General features: G+C 32.0%; 2 protein-coding genes across 8 annotated transcripts in view; both read right to left on the minus strand.

Moving 5' to 3' along the window:
* The window catches only part of LOC142356950 (uncharacterized), a 91,519-nt gene extending 79,520 nt beyond the window's left edge, over positions 1-11,999 (minus strand). The window contains exon 1 of the mRNA XM_075408698.1: positions 11,872-11,999. The gene's annotated coding sequence lies outside the window, so the exon portion shown is untranslated. The remainder of the gene's footprint in view (positions 1-11,871) is intronic.
* The window catches only part of LOC142356889 (uncharacterized), a 118,284-nt gene continuing 116,394 nt past the window's right edge, over positions 11,905-13,794 (minus strand). For all 7 annotated transcript variants that reach the window (XM_075408683.1, XM_075408669.1, XM_075408655.1 and 4 more), the window contains 2 exons: positions 13,107-13,483; positions 11,905-12,799 (listed from right to left, as the gene is read on the minus strand). In XM_075408683.1, the coding sequence (XP_075264798.1) occupies positions 12,441-12,799; positions 13,107-13,483 (736 nt within the window). In that variant the 3' untranslated portion in view covers positions 11,905-12,440. The remainder of the gene's footprint in view (positions 12,800-13,106; positions 13,484-13,794) is intronic.

A 13,794-nucleotide genomic window follows, 5' to 3' on the forward strand; every position in this document is an offset into this window, starting at 1 on the left:
TCTCTCTAGTTGCAATAAGTCAAAGAAAGTATCATAACTTTAATTCGCATCAATTTTTTGCATAGTATCCAAAATATAAGATTTCGAGATACCAACTGAATAACAAATTTTTTATTTCAATTTGCATGTTAAATGCTGGACAACTGTTTGAAGGGTTTTATGCTTTTTCACAAAAAATCGAAGCTCTTCAATAGAGCTCAAAACAACTATTTACCAAATAATACCTCAAAAAAGAGTTTCTGTATCTTTTTGGAGCTTTCCACGGATTGAAAAAAAATAGAGACAATTGTAGACTTTATTTTATTTTTAAGGGTTGCTTTTTGCTATTCTACAATCTGTTAAATTTGCTATTTTTTTTAATTTTTTTTAGTTGTGCTATTTTCGCTACTGATGTATAATGCATTACACACAGTATTTTATAGAAATTAGAGGACCATTTTTCTGTGCGTTTCGTTTATTGATGTTTGAAAATTTTTAGACTTCACAATTGCTTCACACCAAAAAGCCTGCTATGGCTCTTGCGACTTCCATACTAGCATCTATCAATGGTTTTGTTTTTTTCTGAACTTTGTAAAAGGTTAGACCCCATTGCTCTTGGCTGCAGTTCATCTTTCTCTCTAGTTCAAAAAAGTCAAAAAATTATCATAACATTAAGTTGCATCAATTTTTTGCATAAGATCCAAAATATAAGTTTTCGAGATTCCAACTGAATAACAAATTTTTGATTTTAAATTGCCAGTTAAATGCTTGACAACTGTTTGAAGGGTTATGCTTTTTGACAAAAGATCGAAACTCTTCAATGGAGCTTAAAACAACAAACTACTAAATAATACCCCAAAAAAGAAATTCTGTAACTTTTTGAATCTTTCCACGGATTGAGAAAAAGAGAGACAAGTGTGGACTCTCTTTTATGTTTAAGGCTTGCTTTTTGCTATTCTACAATCTGTTAAATTTACTATTTTTCTTAACTTTGTTCATTGTGCTATTTTCGCTACTGTTGTATAACGCATTAGACACAGTATTTTATAGAACTTTGTGGACCAATTTTCTGTGCTTTTCGTTTTTTGATGTTTGAAAGTTTTTAGACTTCACAATTGCTTTACACCAAAAAGCCTGCTATGGCTCTTGCGACTTCCATACTAGCATCTATCAATGGTTTTATTTTTTCTGAACTTTGTAAAAGGTTAGACCCCATTGCTCTTGGCTGCAATTCATTTCTTCTCTCTAGTTCAAAAATATCAAAAAAAATATCATAACTTTAAGTTGCATCAATTTTTTGCATAATATCCAGAATATAAGTTTTCGAGATTCCAACTGAATAAAAAATTTTTGATTTTAAGTTGCATGATAAATGCTTGACAACTGTTTGAAGGGTTATGCTTTTTGACAAAAGAACGAAACTCTCCAATAGAGCTTAAAACAACAAATTACTAAATAATACCTCAAAAAAGTGTTTCTGTAACTTTTTGAATCTTTCCACGGATTGAGAAAAAGAGAGACAAGTGTGGACTTTATTTTATGTTTAAGGCTTGCTTTTTGCTATTCTCCAATCTGTTAAATTTACTATTTTTCTTAACTTTGTTGATTGTGCTATTTTCGCTACTGTTGTATGATGCATTAGACACAGTAATTTATAGAACTTTGTGGACCAATTTTCTGTGCTTTTCGTTTTTTGATGATTGAAAGTTTTTAGACTTCACAATTGCTTTACACCAAAAAGCCTGCTATGGCTCTTGCGACTTCCATACTGGCATTTATTATTGGTTTCAATTTTTCTGAACTTTGTAAAAGGTTAGACCCCATTGCTCTTGGCTGCAATTCATTTCTTCTCTCTAGTTCCAATAAGTCAAAAAAAGTATCATAACTTTAATTCGCATCAATTTTTTGCAGAGGATCCAAAATATAAGATTTCGAGATACCAACTGAATAACAAAATTTTTACTTCAATTTGCATGTTAAATGCTTGACAACTGTTTGAAGGATTATGCTTTTTCACAAAAAATCGAAATTCTTTAATAGAGCTCAAAACAACTATTTACAAAATAATACCTCGAAAAAGAGTTTCTGTAACTTTTTGGAGCTTTCCACGGATTGAAAAAAAATTGAGACAATTATTGACTTTATTTTTTTAAGGGTTGTTTTTTTTTGCTATTCTACAATCTGTTAAATTTGCTATTTTTTAACTTTGTTAATTGTGCTATTTTCGCTACTGATGTGTAATGCATTAGACACAGTATTTTATAGAAATTAGAGGACCATTTTTCTGTGCGTTTCGTTTATTGATGTTTGAAAATTTTTAGACTTCACAATTGCTTCACACCAAAAAGCCTGCTATGGCTCTTGCGACTTCCATACTAGCATCTATCAATGGTTTTATTTTTTCTGAACTTTGTAAAATGTTAGACCCCATTGCTCTTGGCTGCAATTCATTTCTTCTCTCTAGTTCAAAAAAGTCAAAAAAATTATCATAACTTTGATTCGCATCAACTTTTGCATAGGATCAAAAATATAAGATTTCGAGATACCAACTGAATAACAAATTTTTGATTTCAATTTGCATGTTAAATGCTTGCCAACTGTTTGAAGGATTATGCTTTTTCACAGAAAATCGAAATTCTTTAATAGAGCTCAAAACAACTATTTACAAAATAATACCTCATAAAAGAGGTTCTGCAATTTTTTGGAGCTTTCCACGGATTGAAAAAAAATGAGACAATTGTACACTTTATTTTTTTATTACGGGTTTCTTTTTTGCTATTCTACAATTTGTTAAATTTGCTATTTTTCTAACTTTGTTAATTGTGCTATTTTCGCTACTGATGTATAATGCTTCAGACACAGTATTTTATAAAACTTTGGGACCAATTTTCTGTGCTTTTCGTTTATTGATAGTTGAAAGTTTTAAGACTTCACAATTGGTTCACACCAAAAAACCTGCTATGGCTTTTGCGACTTCCATACTAGCATCTATCAATGGTTTTTTTCTGAATTTTGTAAAAGGTTAGACCCCATTGCTCTTGGCTGCAATTCATTTCTTCTCTCTAGTTCAAAAAAGTCAAAAAAGTTATCATAACATTAAGTTGCATCAATTTTTTGCATAAGATCCAAAATATAAGTTTTCGAGATACCAACTGAATAACAAATTTTTGATTTCAATTTTTATGTTAAATGCTTGACAACTGTTTGAAGGATTATGCTTTTTCACAGAAAATCGAAATTCTTTAATAGAGCTCAAAACAACTATTTACAAAATAATACCTCATAAAAGAGGTTCTGCAATTTTTTGGAGCTTTCCACGGATTGAAAAAAAATGAGACAATTGTACACTTTATTTTTTTATTACGGGTTTCTTTTTTGCTATTCTACAATTTGTTAAATTTGCTATTTTTCTAACTTTGTTAATTGTGCTATTTTCGCTACTGATGTATAATGCTTTAGACACAGTATTTTATAAAACTTTGGGATCAATTTTCTGTGCTTTTCGTTTATTGATAGTTGAAAGTTTTAAGACTTCACAATTGGTTCACACCAAAAAACCTGCTATGGCTTTTGCGACTTCCATACTAGCATCTATCAATGGTTTTTTTCTGAATTTTGTAAAAGGTTAGACCCCATTGCTCTTGGCTGCAATTCATTTCTTCTCTCTAGTTCAAAAAAGTCAAAAAAGTTATCATAACATTAAGTTGCATCAATTTTTTGCATAAGATCCAAAATATAAGTTTTCGAGATACCAACTGAATAACAAATTTTTGATTTCAATTTGCATGTTAAATGCTTGACAACTGTTTGAAGGATTATGCTTTTTCACAAAAAATCGAAATTCTTTAATAGAGCTCAAAACAACTATTTACAAAATAATACCTCAAAAAAGAGTTTCTGTAACTTTTTGGAGCTTTCCACGGATTGAAAAAAAATTGAGACAATTATTGACTTTATTTTTTAAGGGTTGCTTTTTTGCTATTCTACAATCTGTTAAAATTGCTATTTTTTAACTTTGTTAATTGTGCTATTTTCGCTACTGATGTTTAATGCATTAGACACAGTTTTTTAAAAAAATTTGAGGACCATTTTTCTGTGCTTTTTGTTTACTGATGTTTGAAAGTTTTTAGACTTCACAATTGGTTCACACCAAAAACTGCTATGGCTTTTGCGACTTCCATACTAGCATTTATTAATGGTTTTAATTTTTCTGAGTTTGTAAAAAGTTAGACCCAATTGCTTTTGGCTGCAATTCATTTCTTCTCTCTAGTTCGAAAAAATCAAAAAATTTATCATAACTTTAAGTCGCATCAATGTTTTGTATAGGATCCAAAATATATGATTTCGAGATACCAAATGAATAACAAATTTTTGATTTCAAATTGCATTTTCAATGCTTGACAACTGTTTGAAGGGTTATGCTTTTTCACAAAGAAAATGAAACTCTTCAATAGAGCTCAAAACAACCATTTACAAAATAATACCTCAAAAAAGAGTTTCTGTAACTTTTTGGAGCTTTCCACGGATTGAAAAAAAATTGAGACAATTATTGACTTTATTTTTTAAGGGTTGCTTTTTTGCTATTCTACAATCTGTTAAAATTGCTATTTTTTAACTTTGTTAATTGTGCTATTTTCGCTACTGATGTTTAATGCATTAGACACAGTTTTTTAAAAAAATTTGAGGACCATTTTTCTGTGCTTTTTGTTTACTGATGTTTGAAAGTTTTTAGACTTCACAATTGGTTCACACCAAAAACTGCTATGGCTTTTGCGACTTCCATACTAGCATTTATTAATGGTTTTAATTTTTCTGAGTTTGTAAAAAGTTAGACCCAATTGCTTTTGGCTGCAATTCATTTCTTCTCTCTAGTTCGAAAAAATCAAAAAATTTATCATAACTTTAAGTCGCATCAATGTTTTGTATAGGATCCAAAATATATGATTTCGAGATACCAAATGAATAACAAATTTTTGATTTCAAATTGCATTTTCAATGCTTGACAACTGTTTGAAGGGTTATGCTTTTTCACAAAGAAAATGAAACTCTTCAATAGAGCTCAAAACAACCATTTACAAAATAATACCTCAAAAAAGAGTTTCTGTAACTTTTTGGAGCTTTCCACGGATTGAAAAAAAATTGAGACAATTATTGACTTTATTTTTTAAGGGTTGCTTTTTTGCTATTCTACAATCTGTTGAAATTGCTATTTTTTAACTTTGTTAATTGTGCTATTTTCGCTACTGATGTTTAATGCATTAGACACAGTTTTTTAAAAAAATTTGAGGACCATTTTTCTGTGCTTTTTGTTTACTGATGTTTGAAAGTTTTTAGACTTCACAATTGGTTCACACCAAAAACTGCTATGGCTTTTGCGACTTCCATACTAGCATTTATTAATGGTTTTAATTTTTCTGAGTTTGTAAAAAGTTAGACCCAATTGCTTTTGGCTGCAATTCATTTCTTCTCTCTAGTTCGAAAAAATCAAAAAATTTATCATAACTTTAAGTCGCATCAATGTTTTGTATAGGATCCAAAATATAAGATTTCGAGATACCAACTGAATAACAAATTTTTGATTTCAATTTGCATGTTAAATGCTTGCCAACTGTTTGAAGGATTATGCTTTTTCACAGAAAATCGAAATTCTTTAATAGAGCTCAAAACAACTATTTACAAAATAATACCTCATAAAAGAGGTTCTGCAATTTTTTGGAGCTTTCCACGGATTGAAAAAAAATGAGACAATTGTACACTTTATTTTTTTATTACGGGTTTCTTTTTTGCTATTCTACAATTTGTTAAATTTGCTATTTTTCTAACTTTGTTAATTGTGCTATTTTCGCTACTGATGTATAATGCTTTAGACACAGTATTTTATAAAACTTTGGGATCAATTTTCTGTGCTTTTCGTTTATTGATAGTTGAAAGTTTTAAGACTTCACAATTGGTTCACACCAAAAAACCTGCTATGGCTTTTGCGACTTCCATACTAGCATCTATCAATGGTTTTTTTCTGAACTTGGTAAAAGGTTAGACCCCATTGCTTTTGGCTGAAATTCATTTCTTCTCTCTAGTTCCAATAAGTCAAAAAAAGTATCATAACTTTAATTCGCATCAATTTTTTGCATAAGATCCAAAATATAAGTTTTCGAGATTCCAACTGAATAACAAATTTTTGATTTTAAATTGCATGATAAATGCTTGACAACTGTTTGAAGGATTATGCTTTTTCACAAAAAATCGAAATTCTTTAATAGAGCTCAAAACAACTATTTACAAAATAATACCTCAAAAAAGAGTTTCTGTAACTTTTTGGAGCTTTCCACGGATTGAAAAAAAATTGAGACAATTATTGACTTTATTTTTTAAGGGTTGCTTTTTTGCTATTCTACAATCTGTTAAAATTGCTATTTTTTAACTTTGTTAATTGTGCTATTTTCGCTACTGATGTTTAATGCATTAGACACAGTTTTTTAAAAAAATTTGAGGACCATTTTTCTGTGCTTTTTGTTTACTGATGTTTGAAAGTTTTTAGACTTCACAATTGGTTCACACCAAAAACTGCTATGGCTTTTGCGACTTCCATACTAGCATTTATTAATGGTTTTAATTTTTCTGAGTTTGTAAAAAGTTAGACCCAATTGCTTTTGGCTGCAATTTATTTCTTCTCTCTAGTTCGAAAAAATCAAAAAATTTATCATAACTTTAAGTCGCATCAATGTTTTGTATAGGATCCAAAATATATGATTTCGAGATACCAAATGAATAACAAATTTTTGATTTCAAATTGCATTTTCAATGCTTGACAACTGTTTGAAGGGTTATGCTTTTTCACAAAGAAAATGAAACTCTTCAATAGAGCTCAAAACAACTTTTTACAATATAATACCTCAAAAAAGAGTTTCTGTAACTTTTTGGAGCTTTCCACGGATTGAAAAAATATTTAGACAATTATAGATTTTATTTTTTAAGGGTTGCTTTTTTGCCATTCTAAAATCTGTTAAATTTGCTCTTTTTTAACTTTGTTAATTGTGCTAGTTTCGCTATTGATGTTTAATGCATTAGACACAAAATTTTAAAGAAATTTGAGGACCATTTTTCTGTGCTTTTCGTTAATTGACGTTTGAAAGTTTTTAGACTTCACAATTAATCCACACCAAAAAAACTGCTGTGGATCTTGTGACTTTCATACTAGCAATTTTTAATGGTTTTAGTTTTTCTGAACTTTGTAAAAGGTTATACCCCATTGCTTTTGGCTGCAATTCATTGCATAATGTAGTAGTCTTATAATTCTGACGTTGTCTTTATAATAAAATGACAAAATTGAATTTTTGAATTGTTGGAGCGTTTATTTTGAACCGACCGTACTTGTAGGTTTTCCGGCTAGCCAATTTTTGCCGAATTATAGTTTTCTGTGAGTGTTTTGAGTAGTATCACTAGAGTGCCCTTCCAGGTTGAGTGTTATGTAAAAAGCTTTTTCAAATTTTTGTGTTCTTTTCCGAGGAGTTTTTGAGGTTTAGACGTTTCCCCTTTCCACAATGATTTTGCTCATATGTTTGGTCTTTACTATTTTTGTTAGTGTCTGCCCAACTATGTTACTGTTTTGAAACTTTGCAATATTCAGCATCTTTGAAGCTGTATTGAGGTTTTGTGCTTTTCTAGAATAAAACTAGTTGGGACTAAGGTGTAGATATTTTGCTTTTAGAGCCAATTTTATTGTTTTTTTCGCTGCCACTTGAATTGTGCTTTTCCTCAGGTGATAATTTTGCGAAGTATACTAAACGCGATGCGTTTGATTTCAAATAAGGATATAGGCTGTTGTCTGAAGTGGTGGGTGAGTAACTAGTATTTTCTTTGAATATGATACTAATAGATTTCATAAGAGTTTTACCAATCGTTGATTTATTTTTATGTTCTGTTGTTATTGAGTTCCACTGCTGACAGGTCGCATCGGAGTTCTTGAGGTATAAAGAGCCCAGTACAAGACAATGTTTTCTTTAAAATTATTGTTATCTATTCCTCCTTCCTACAATGTATTGCCACTAAAACCCAGAAACAAGATTTCTCTTTATGTTTTTTTCTGACGGGTTTTAATGTGTCTGTATTTTGTTTATGGTCTTGATTACTCTGAAACTATTTGCGTTTTGACTTCAATTGTTCGATTGTTTCTGTGGTTTTGTCAGCGTCTGAGTAATGAAAGATATCAACAAAACCAGAATTTAAATCAGATGGCTTGAATTCAGTTGCTAAGGCTTCTTATCACTGGATACTATTTGTTTTCATAAATTATTTAAGAAATTTGAATTCTGGCTGTTTGTTTTCCTGTTTTCTTTTCTTTCCTTCTTTTTTTTGTTTTCCTCTCCTTGAATCGCATTTTCTGAAGCCTTCAAAAATTAATGAGAAGGCATATTTGAATCTAATGTTTACTTGCAATTGATAAGCACTCATAGGTTGAAGCAAATTAATTTCGCAAAAAAGTGTTCAATTATATCTCTTTTTGTCTTTTGACTCGCTTGGTTTTTCGGATAGATTTGTTAACAATTTGGTTTATTAACTACTTAAATTGCTGACAAGACTAATTATCCGTCTAAAGAAGCGTAATATCAATTTTTGAAAAGCGCTATTTGAGAGCAAAAAATTAAAGTTTCTAACAACGATAAAAACAAATATTGAAAAAAATGCCCCTGAACATAAATTTGTCGACTTAAGTAGTAAATTAATGTCATTGATTTTTTTGTTTTACTCATTTTGTGCATGTGTGGAATTACAATATTTGATGAACAATTGCGAAAGTCCACAATTTGTTTAAACTAAACCTGATAATTCTCATCGAAGACTTAGTTTGAGATTATCTAGTTTTAGTGACTTCTACTTGAAATTGCATGTTCAACTTAAAATAAAAAGTGAGCAAAGAAGTCAAGTTCTGTGCTCATTTTAAAATCAAAATTATCTCTGACAATTTAATTGAGAATGTTTTTAGGCCAACCAACACAAAAAATTTTGAAGTTGCTACAAGGGAGAACAACAGTTTGATTTTTACTTTGAAAACAGAAGACATGTTAATTTCGAGATCAAATGATTTTTTATTTGAAATTAGTAGTTTTATTGAGTTTAAAACTTTCTCAGATATAAGGAGTAGATTTTACTTCTGCTCTTATATCAGTTGTAGTATTCCTTTTAATAAGACAAAAAATTTCGATCTTAAGCATTTTTTGTACAAGTTCGCCTTTTTTAAGAACATATCAGCCTTTATGTTACAAAATATTAATTACTGAGTCATTGCTGTTTTCTGTGTTGATTTTTTTTGCCATTGATCATGTTGTTGACATTGACAATACGTATTTCTATTTAAAATTTGTAAATCTGTTACTTTTGGTTCTATATTATGTTTATAATATTTCCTAACTTTTTTAAGTTTTGTTGATGTTCTAAAATGTTCTATTAAGCCTAGCAAATATAAGTCTTTTGGAGTTTTTCGCTTCGAATTCTTCTATAAGTTTTGTTTTAAACAAAATTGGAGTTTATTGAATTTGACGTTAGACGTTTTTTCTGTGTTTTTGTTGCGCACTGAGTAATGAACGATCTCTGTCTAATGGCAAAACACAAAGCGTTAGACTGACATGGAGAATAGATAATTTTATGACCAGGCGCTTTTCCATAAAATTTCTGTTACGTTCAGTTTTTTGTTGCGATTGTTCTTGGTTTATTAATCCATAATGAGACATAGCTGAATCTAGATGTCGCTTTCAAGTTTCGGCTCACCTTTTTTTCCACTTTATTTTTTTTTTCGGTTAAATTTTTGTTTAAATCTGGACTTATTCTTTATTTTATTTGCCAAAGATTTGATTAAGTTTTCAACAGAAGCCTAATTGAAAACTCTTAATGTGAACATTTCTAATTGTTTTATTGTTTTGATTAAAACAGTAAAAGACTTCGGAAAAAATGCTCCTCAATATTGTTCTGTCAACTCGTAAATCGCCTTAACAATATGTCCTAGGTTCTTCATAATCAAAGCTATGGTTGTTTTTAGTTGTTTTAGGTTTTTGTACGTTTTGGCAATTTACTTTGAGGTTGCATTTCATTAGCACATTACTTTTCGGTTTTATTCAAGATCTTTTCTGTTTTTGATTCGGCATGTTAACGTTTATCTAAATTATTCTTTTTTGTAAATTCCAAATTTAAACACGGCATACTTTAATGATAAGTTAGCGATAAGATTAAACCATAAAACATTACCAAAACAACAAAAATGAGCAAGACTAAAAGTTCAACTTTATTTTTTAAAAGACAAGATCAACATCAAAAAACAACTGCTATGAACGCAAACTGCCAACTATATTCCTCTATTTCTCATTAGCAACCTGTCATTAAATGTCGATGAGTCCTCTCACTGATAATAATTAATAAGACAAAAATAACCAAATATCGCACAACTTGCTGAATTTTTTTTTGAAAACACTTAGTATAAAAATCACAAAACGCAACAGCTACTGAAAGATACAATTGCATCAAATAATTTGGTCCCCAATGACAATCTTTGAGACCTGTCATTAATGAGATTAAGTGATAAGACAGCAATAAGTACAAAAAATACTAGCAAGGTATATTTAAAAAAACGATCAAACGTTAAAGTCACAAAAAGCAATAGCTATGAATTGAGAAGACATGCTTCGATTGAAGCTTTTTTAGCAACCAATGAGACCTTTCGATAATGAGACTAATTATATTACTAAAGAGACACAATTATATTACAGTACTCCCTTTTTCAGTCTCATTGACAAAAAAGAGTCTTTCTTAAGATGTGTCTCAATCGCAAAAGCACACTGGAGGATACCAGACAGCCTGGCGTATGGATTAATTTCCAGATAGGATATTCTGAATCCAACGTCATGATGTAACAAAGTCATGCACGGGTACTATGATTGAAAGTTTTTAAAGAAAAATCGATTACAGGAAATTACTTTTAACATAAACCGACTAACGTCGGGCAACTTGCTCTCGAAGTAGAGGCGGGGCAATTTGATTTCAAGGCTATAGCCTAGATAAATTTTTGTTTATTGGTCTAAGAACATCCGACCAAGCAGTGCTTCGAAACCGGCACCTCCTTTCGACTATCAGGTCGTTGAGATTTCCTATAGTAAAATTGCTTTTAATTTAGCAACTAACTGTACTCCGAAGTAAAAGCACTTGAGATAACTAAAAAATGAAGTAGAAAAGCATAAAACGTCACTTTGAGAATTTTCTAGAACAGAAGCGCGAACATGGTCAAGCAAAAATTTTGCAAAAAAGGGCACACGTTTACAATAATTGCTTCAAACTTTATACGAGAGCAATTTTTAAACTTTGTTTCTAGAACGATGGCAAAAAGTTGATTTTTCTAGATAAGTTATTAAATAATAATAATAATAATTGTGGTTTCTGCGTAATCGCAGCGGAACAGCATTAGGCCTACAGTAGCCTGTTTTCAGCTGCCCTTTTTCTTATTATTCCCCACATTTCAGACTGATCTTTTCATGAGCAGCATTGCTCTTTTTTTGGTGACTATAGCCACTTTTTTTTGCGTCTGAAACTTTCACGTGGTACCATCATTGCAGCCAACATTGGTCAGGCTATGGTCAACCTGAAGCTATGGTTAAGTAAGAGCTCATCCTCACACAGACAGCTTCACGGAGGCAGGGGATTGAACTCTCAATCATTGGCGTGTGAACCACACACCTTACCTCTCGGCTATCACGCCTAGTGGAAACTTCTCATTTGTTTGGAATAGTGGAAACTTCTCATTTGTTTGGAAAAAAATAATATGGATTTTTTCACCTTTATATGAAGACAAATATATAATTCTTGATCAAAATTATCTAACTGGTTTTCGGCCAAAATAAAACTACTGACCTTGCTTTTGCCGAGCTTTATTTGACGAAAAAATAAACGCAGAAAAAGATAAATTCATAGATTTTCAAATGCACCATCAAAAGTCCATAACTTCATTGTATAAAGATGCAATTTAACAAGTTACTGTTGAACAACAAAGGATTAAAGACACTAACAAGTTTATCACTTTCGAGAAAAAGTAACAAACTTTTCGAAGGCGATACTTTGATTTTCATCAAAAGCATCAATCTTCTAACGAGATGGGATCCGAGCCGCGATCCGATAGACAAATAAAAACAAGAATTGAGTTTGTTGTCAAATAGAACGCAAATATTTCTTTCTCTGTACAAAGAGTGATTAAATTACAATTTATGATCTACTAAAGAGCAAACAAAGCTAGTCTTTCAATGTTTTAGCCGTACAAAGATCAAAAGAGTTTGTTGCAATTTGAAATCTCAAAGATTTCAATTCGTCATAGAAGCATTACAATATTCAAGTTTTTCAAAGATTTCTAGAAAACTAATATGAATTTAGAGCGCAGCCTTCTGAACGGTTCAGTCTTGAGTTACTCTTAAGTCAACGCTGATCGGCTACGAGAGGTCTAATGTCGGGTTAACAGTACGAAAGTTGACTTTGTCGAAACCTACGTCTTCTTTTCTGATTCGGGTTAAAGGTGGGCATAATTTTCCCGGGCTTGGGGCTTTAGACCCCGCTTGATGCGATCCGGATTGTGCTTTGGCTGCCGTCATAGCAGTGCAATTCCAAGGGTAGGTGTCTTCGACCCAGACTAGAGGGTCTTCCCATGGGGTTCCGGGCTTGTTCCCATAGAGCTGGAGTCCTTCCCGAATCGCTTCGATGAGGTAGGGTGCCAGAGAGAAATTCCAGAGGTTGTGGAACCATGACTGGGTTTGGTTTTGGTCCATAGGACAGCTAAGGAAGAGTTGCGGACCTAAAAACATACAAAAATATTAACCGCAAGCTCTGAGAATTGCCGCTAAGATTATAGATCTTAAAGATGACTAAAACATCAACGATGCAACTTTAGCAATTAGCTCTAAGTCACGACAACTTGGAATTTTCCTGAAAGGATTCGCTAACTCAGCCGAATCAGAAAGAATTTAGGTTCTCAAAACAAAGCTCATTTTATTCAGTCCGACTTCAGAGCCATGAATCAGTTCCAAACAACTTTGAAGCTTCCAAAAATACTGTTTATTCTGACAAAATTATGTGATTAATAAATAGGTTGTAGATCTAACCTAATGTGACTTCAGCAGAATTGTACAACTCAATCAATCTGTTCACGTGTTGCCACACTTTGGGTAACCAATCTACCACGTGTTGCAATTGCGAATTCCTCACGCCTCCATTCCTGTTCTCGAACTCCAACAACTTCCTTCTCAAGAACCTTCCAACTAGCCCACTAATGGGTTCGTTGTGGTTGTTGAACACGACCCAGCGAGGGAACACCTTCTGTAACTGAGGGTACGACTGGTTGGGCTGGGAGGTCATGGTTGCAATGGTGTACACTGGCATTGAGGGTTTAAAGTTGGACAGAATTGAGAGTGCTTCCGACATTTGAGATCCCAGCGAGTGAAGATTCTCCACGAACAGAACAGTCTTCGAATAATTGCCACTGAAACAAACATTCCATAGTTATCTTACTATACTGCTGCAAAACGATAAATTGGATTGGATTAACTGGACGATCATTCACAGATTGCGTTATAAAACAACTCTTTAAATATATTTTCGTCATCAAAACCAACCAACCCACCCCCCTTTCCCCCACAAACACACCCCCCCCCCCCTCCCCCACAAACACCCCCCCCCCTCCCCCCGCCTCCCCCACAGCAACACCTTCATAATCAATTCGGATCTCATCAACGGCCCCAATGAAAAGTTTGTTATATTGAGAATAGAAGCATACAATGAACGCTGATTCAA

The sequence above is a fragment of the Convolutriloba macropyga genome, chromosome 2, assembly GCF_964194025.1.
Source record: "Convolutriloba macropyga chromosome 2, txConMacr16.3, whole genome shotgun sequence".
Taxonomy (NCBI): domain Eukaryota; kingdom Metazoa; phylum Xenacoelomorpha; order Acoela; family Convolutidae; genus Convolutriloba; species Convolutriloba macropyga.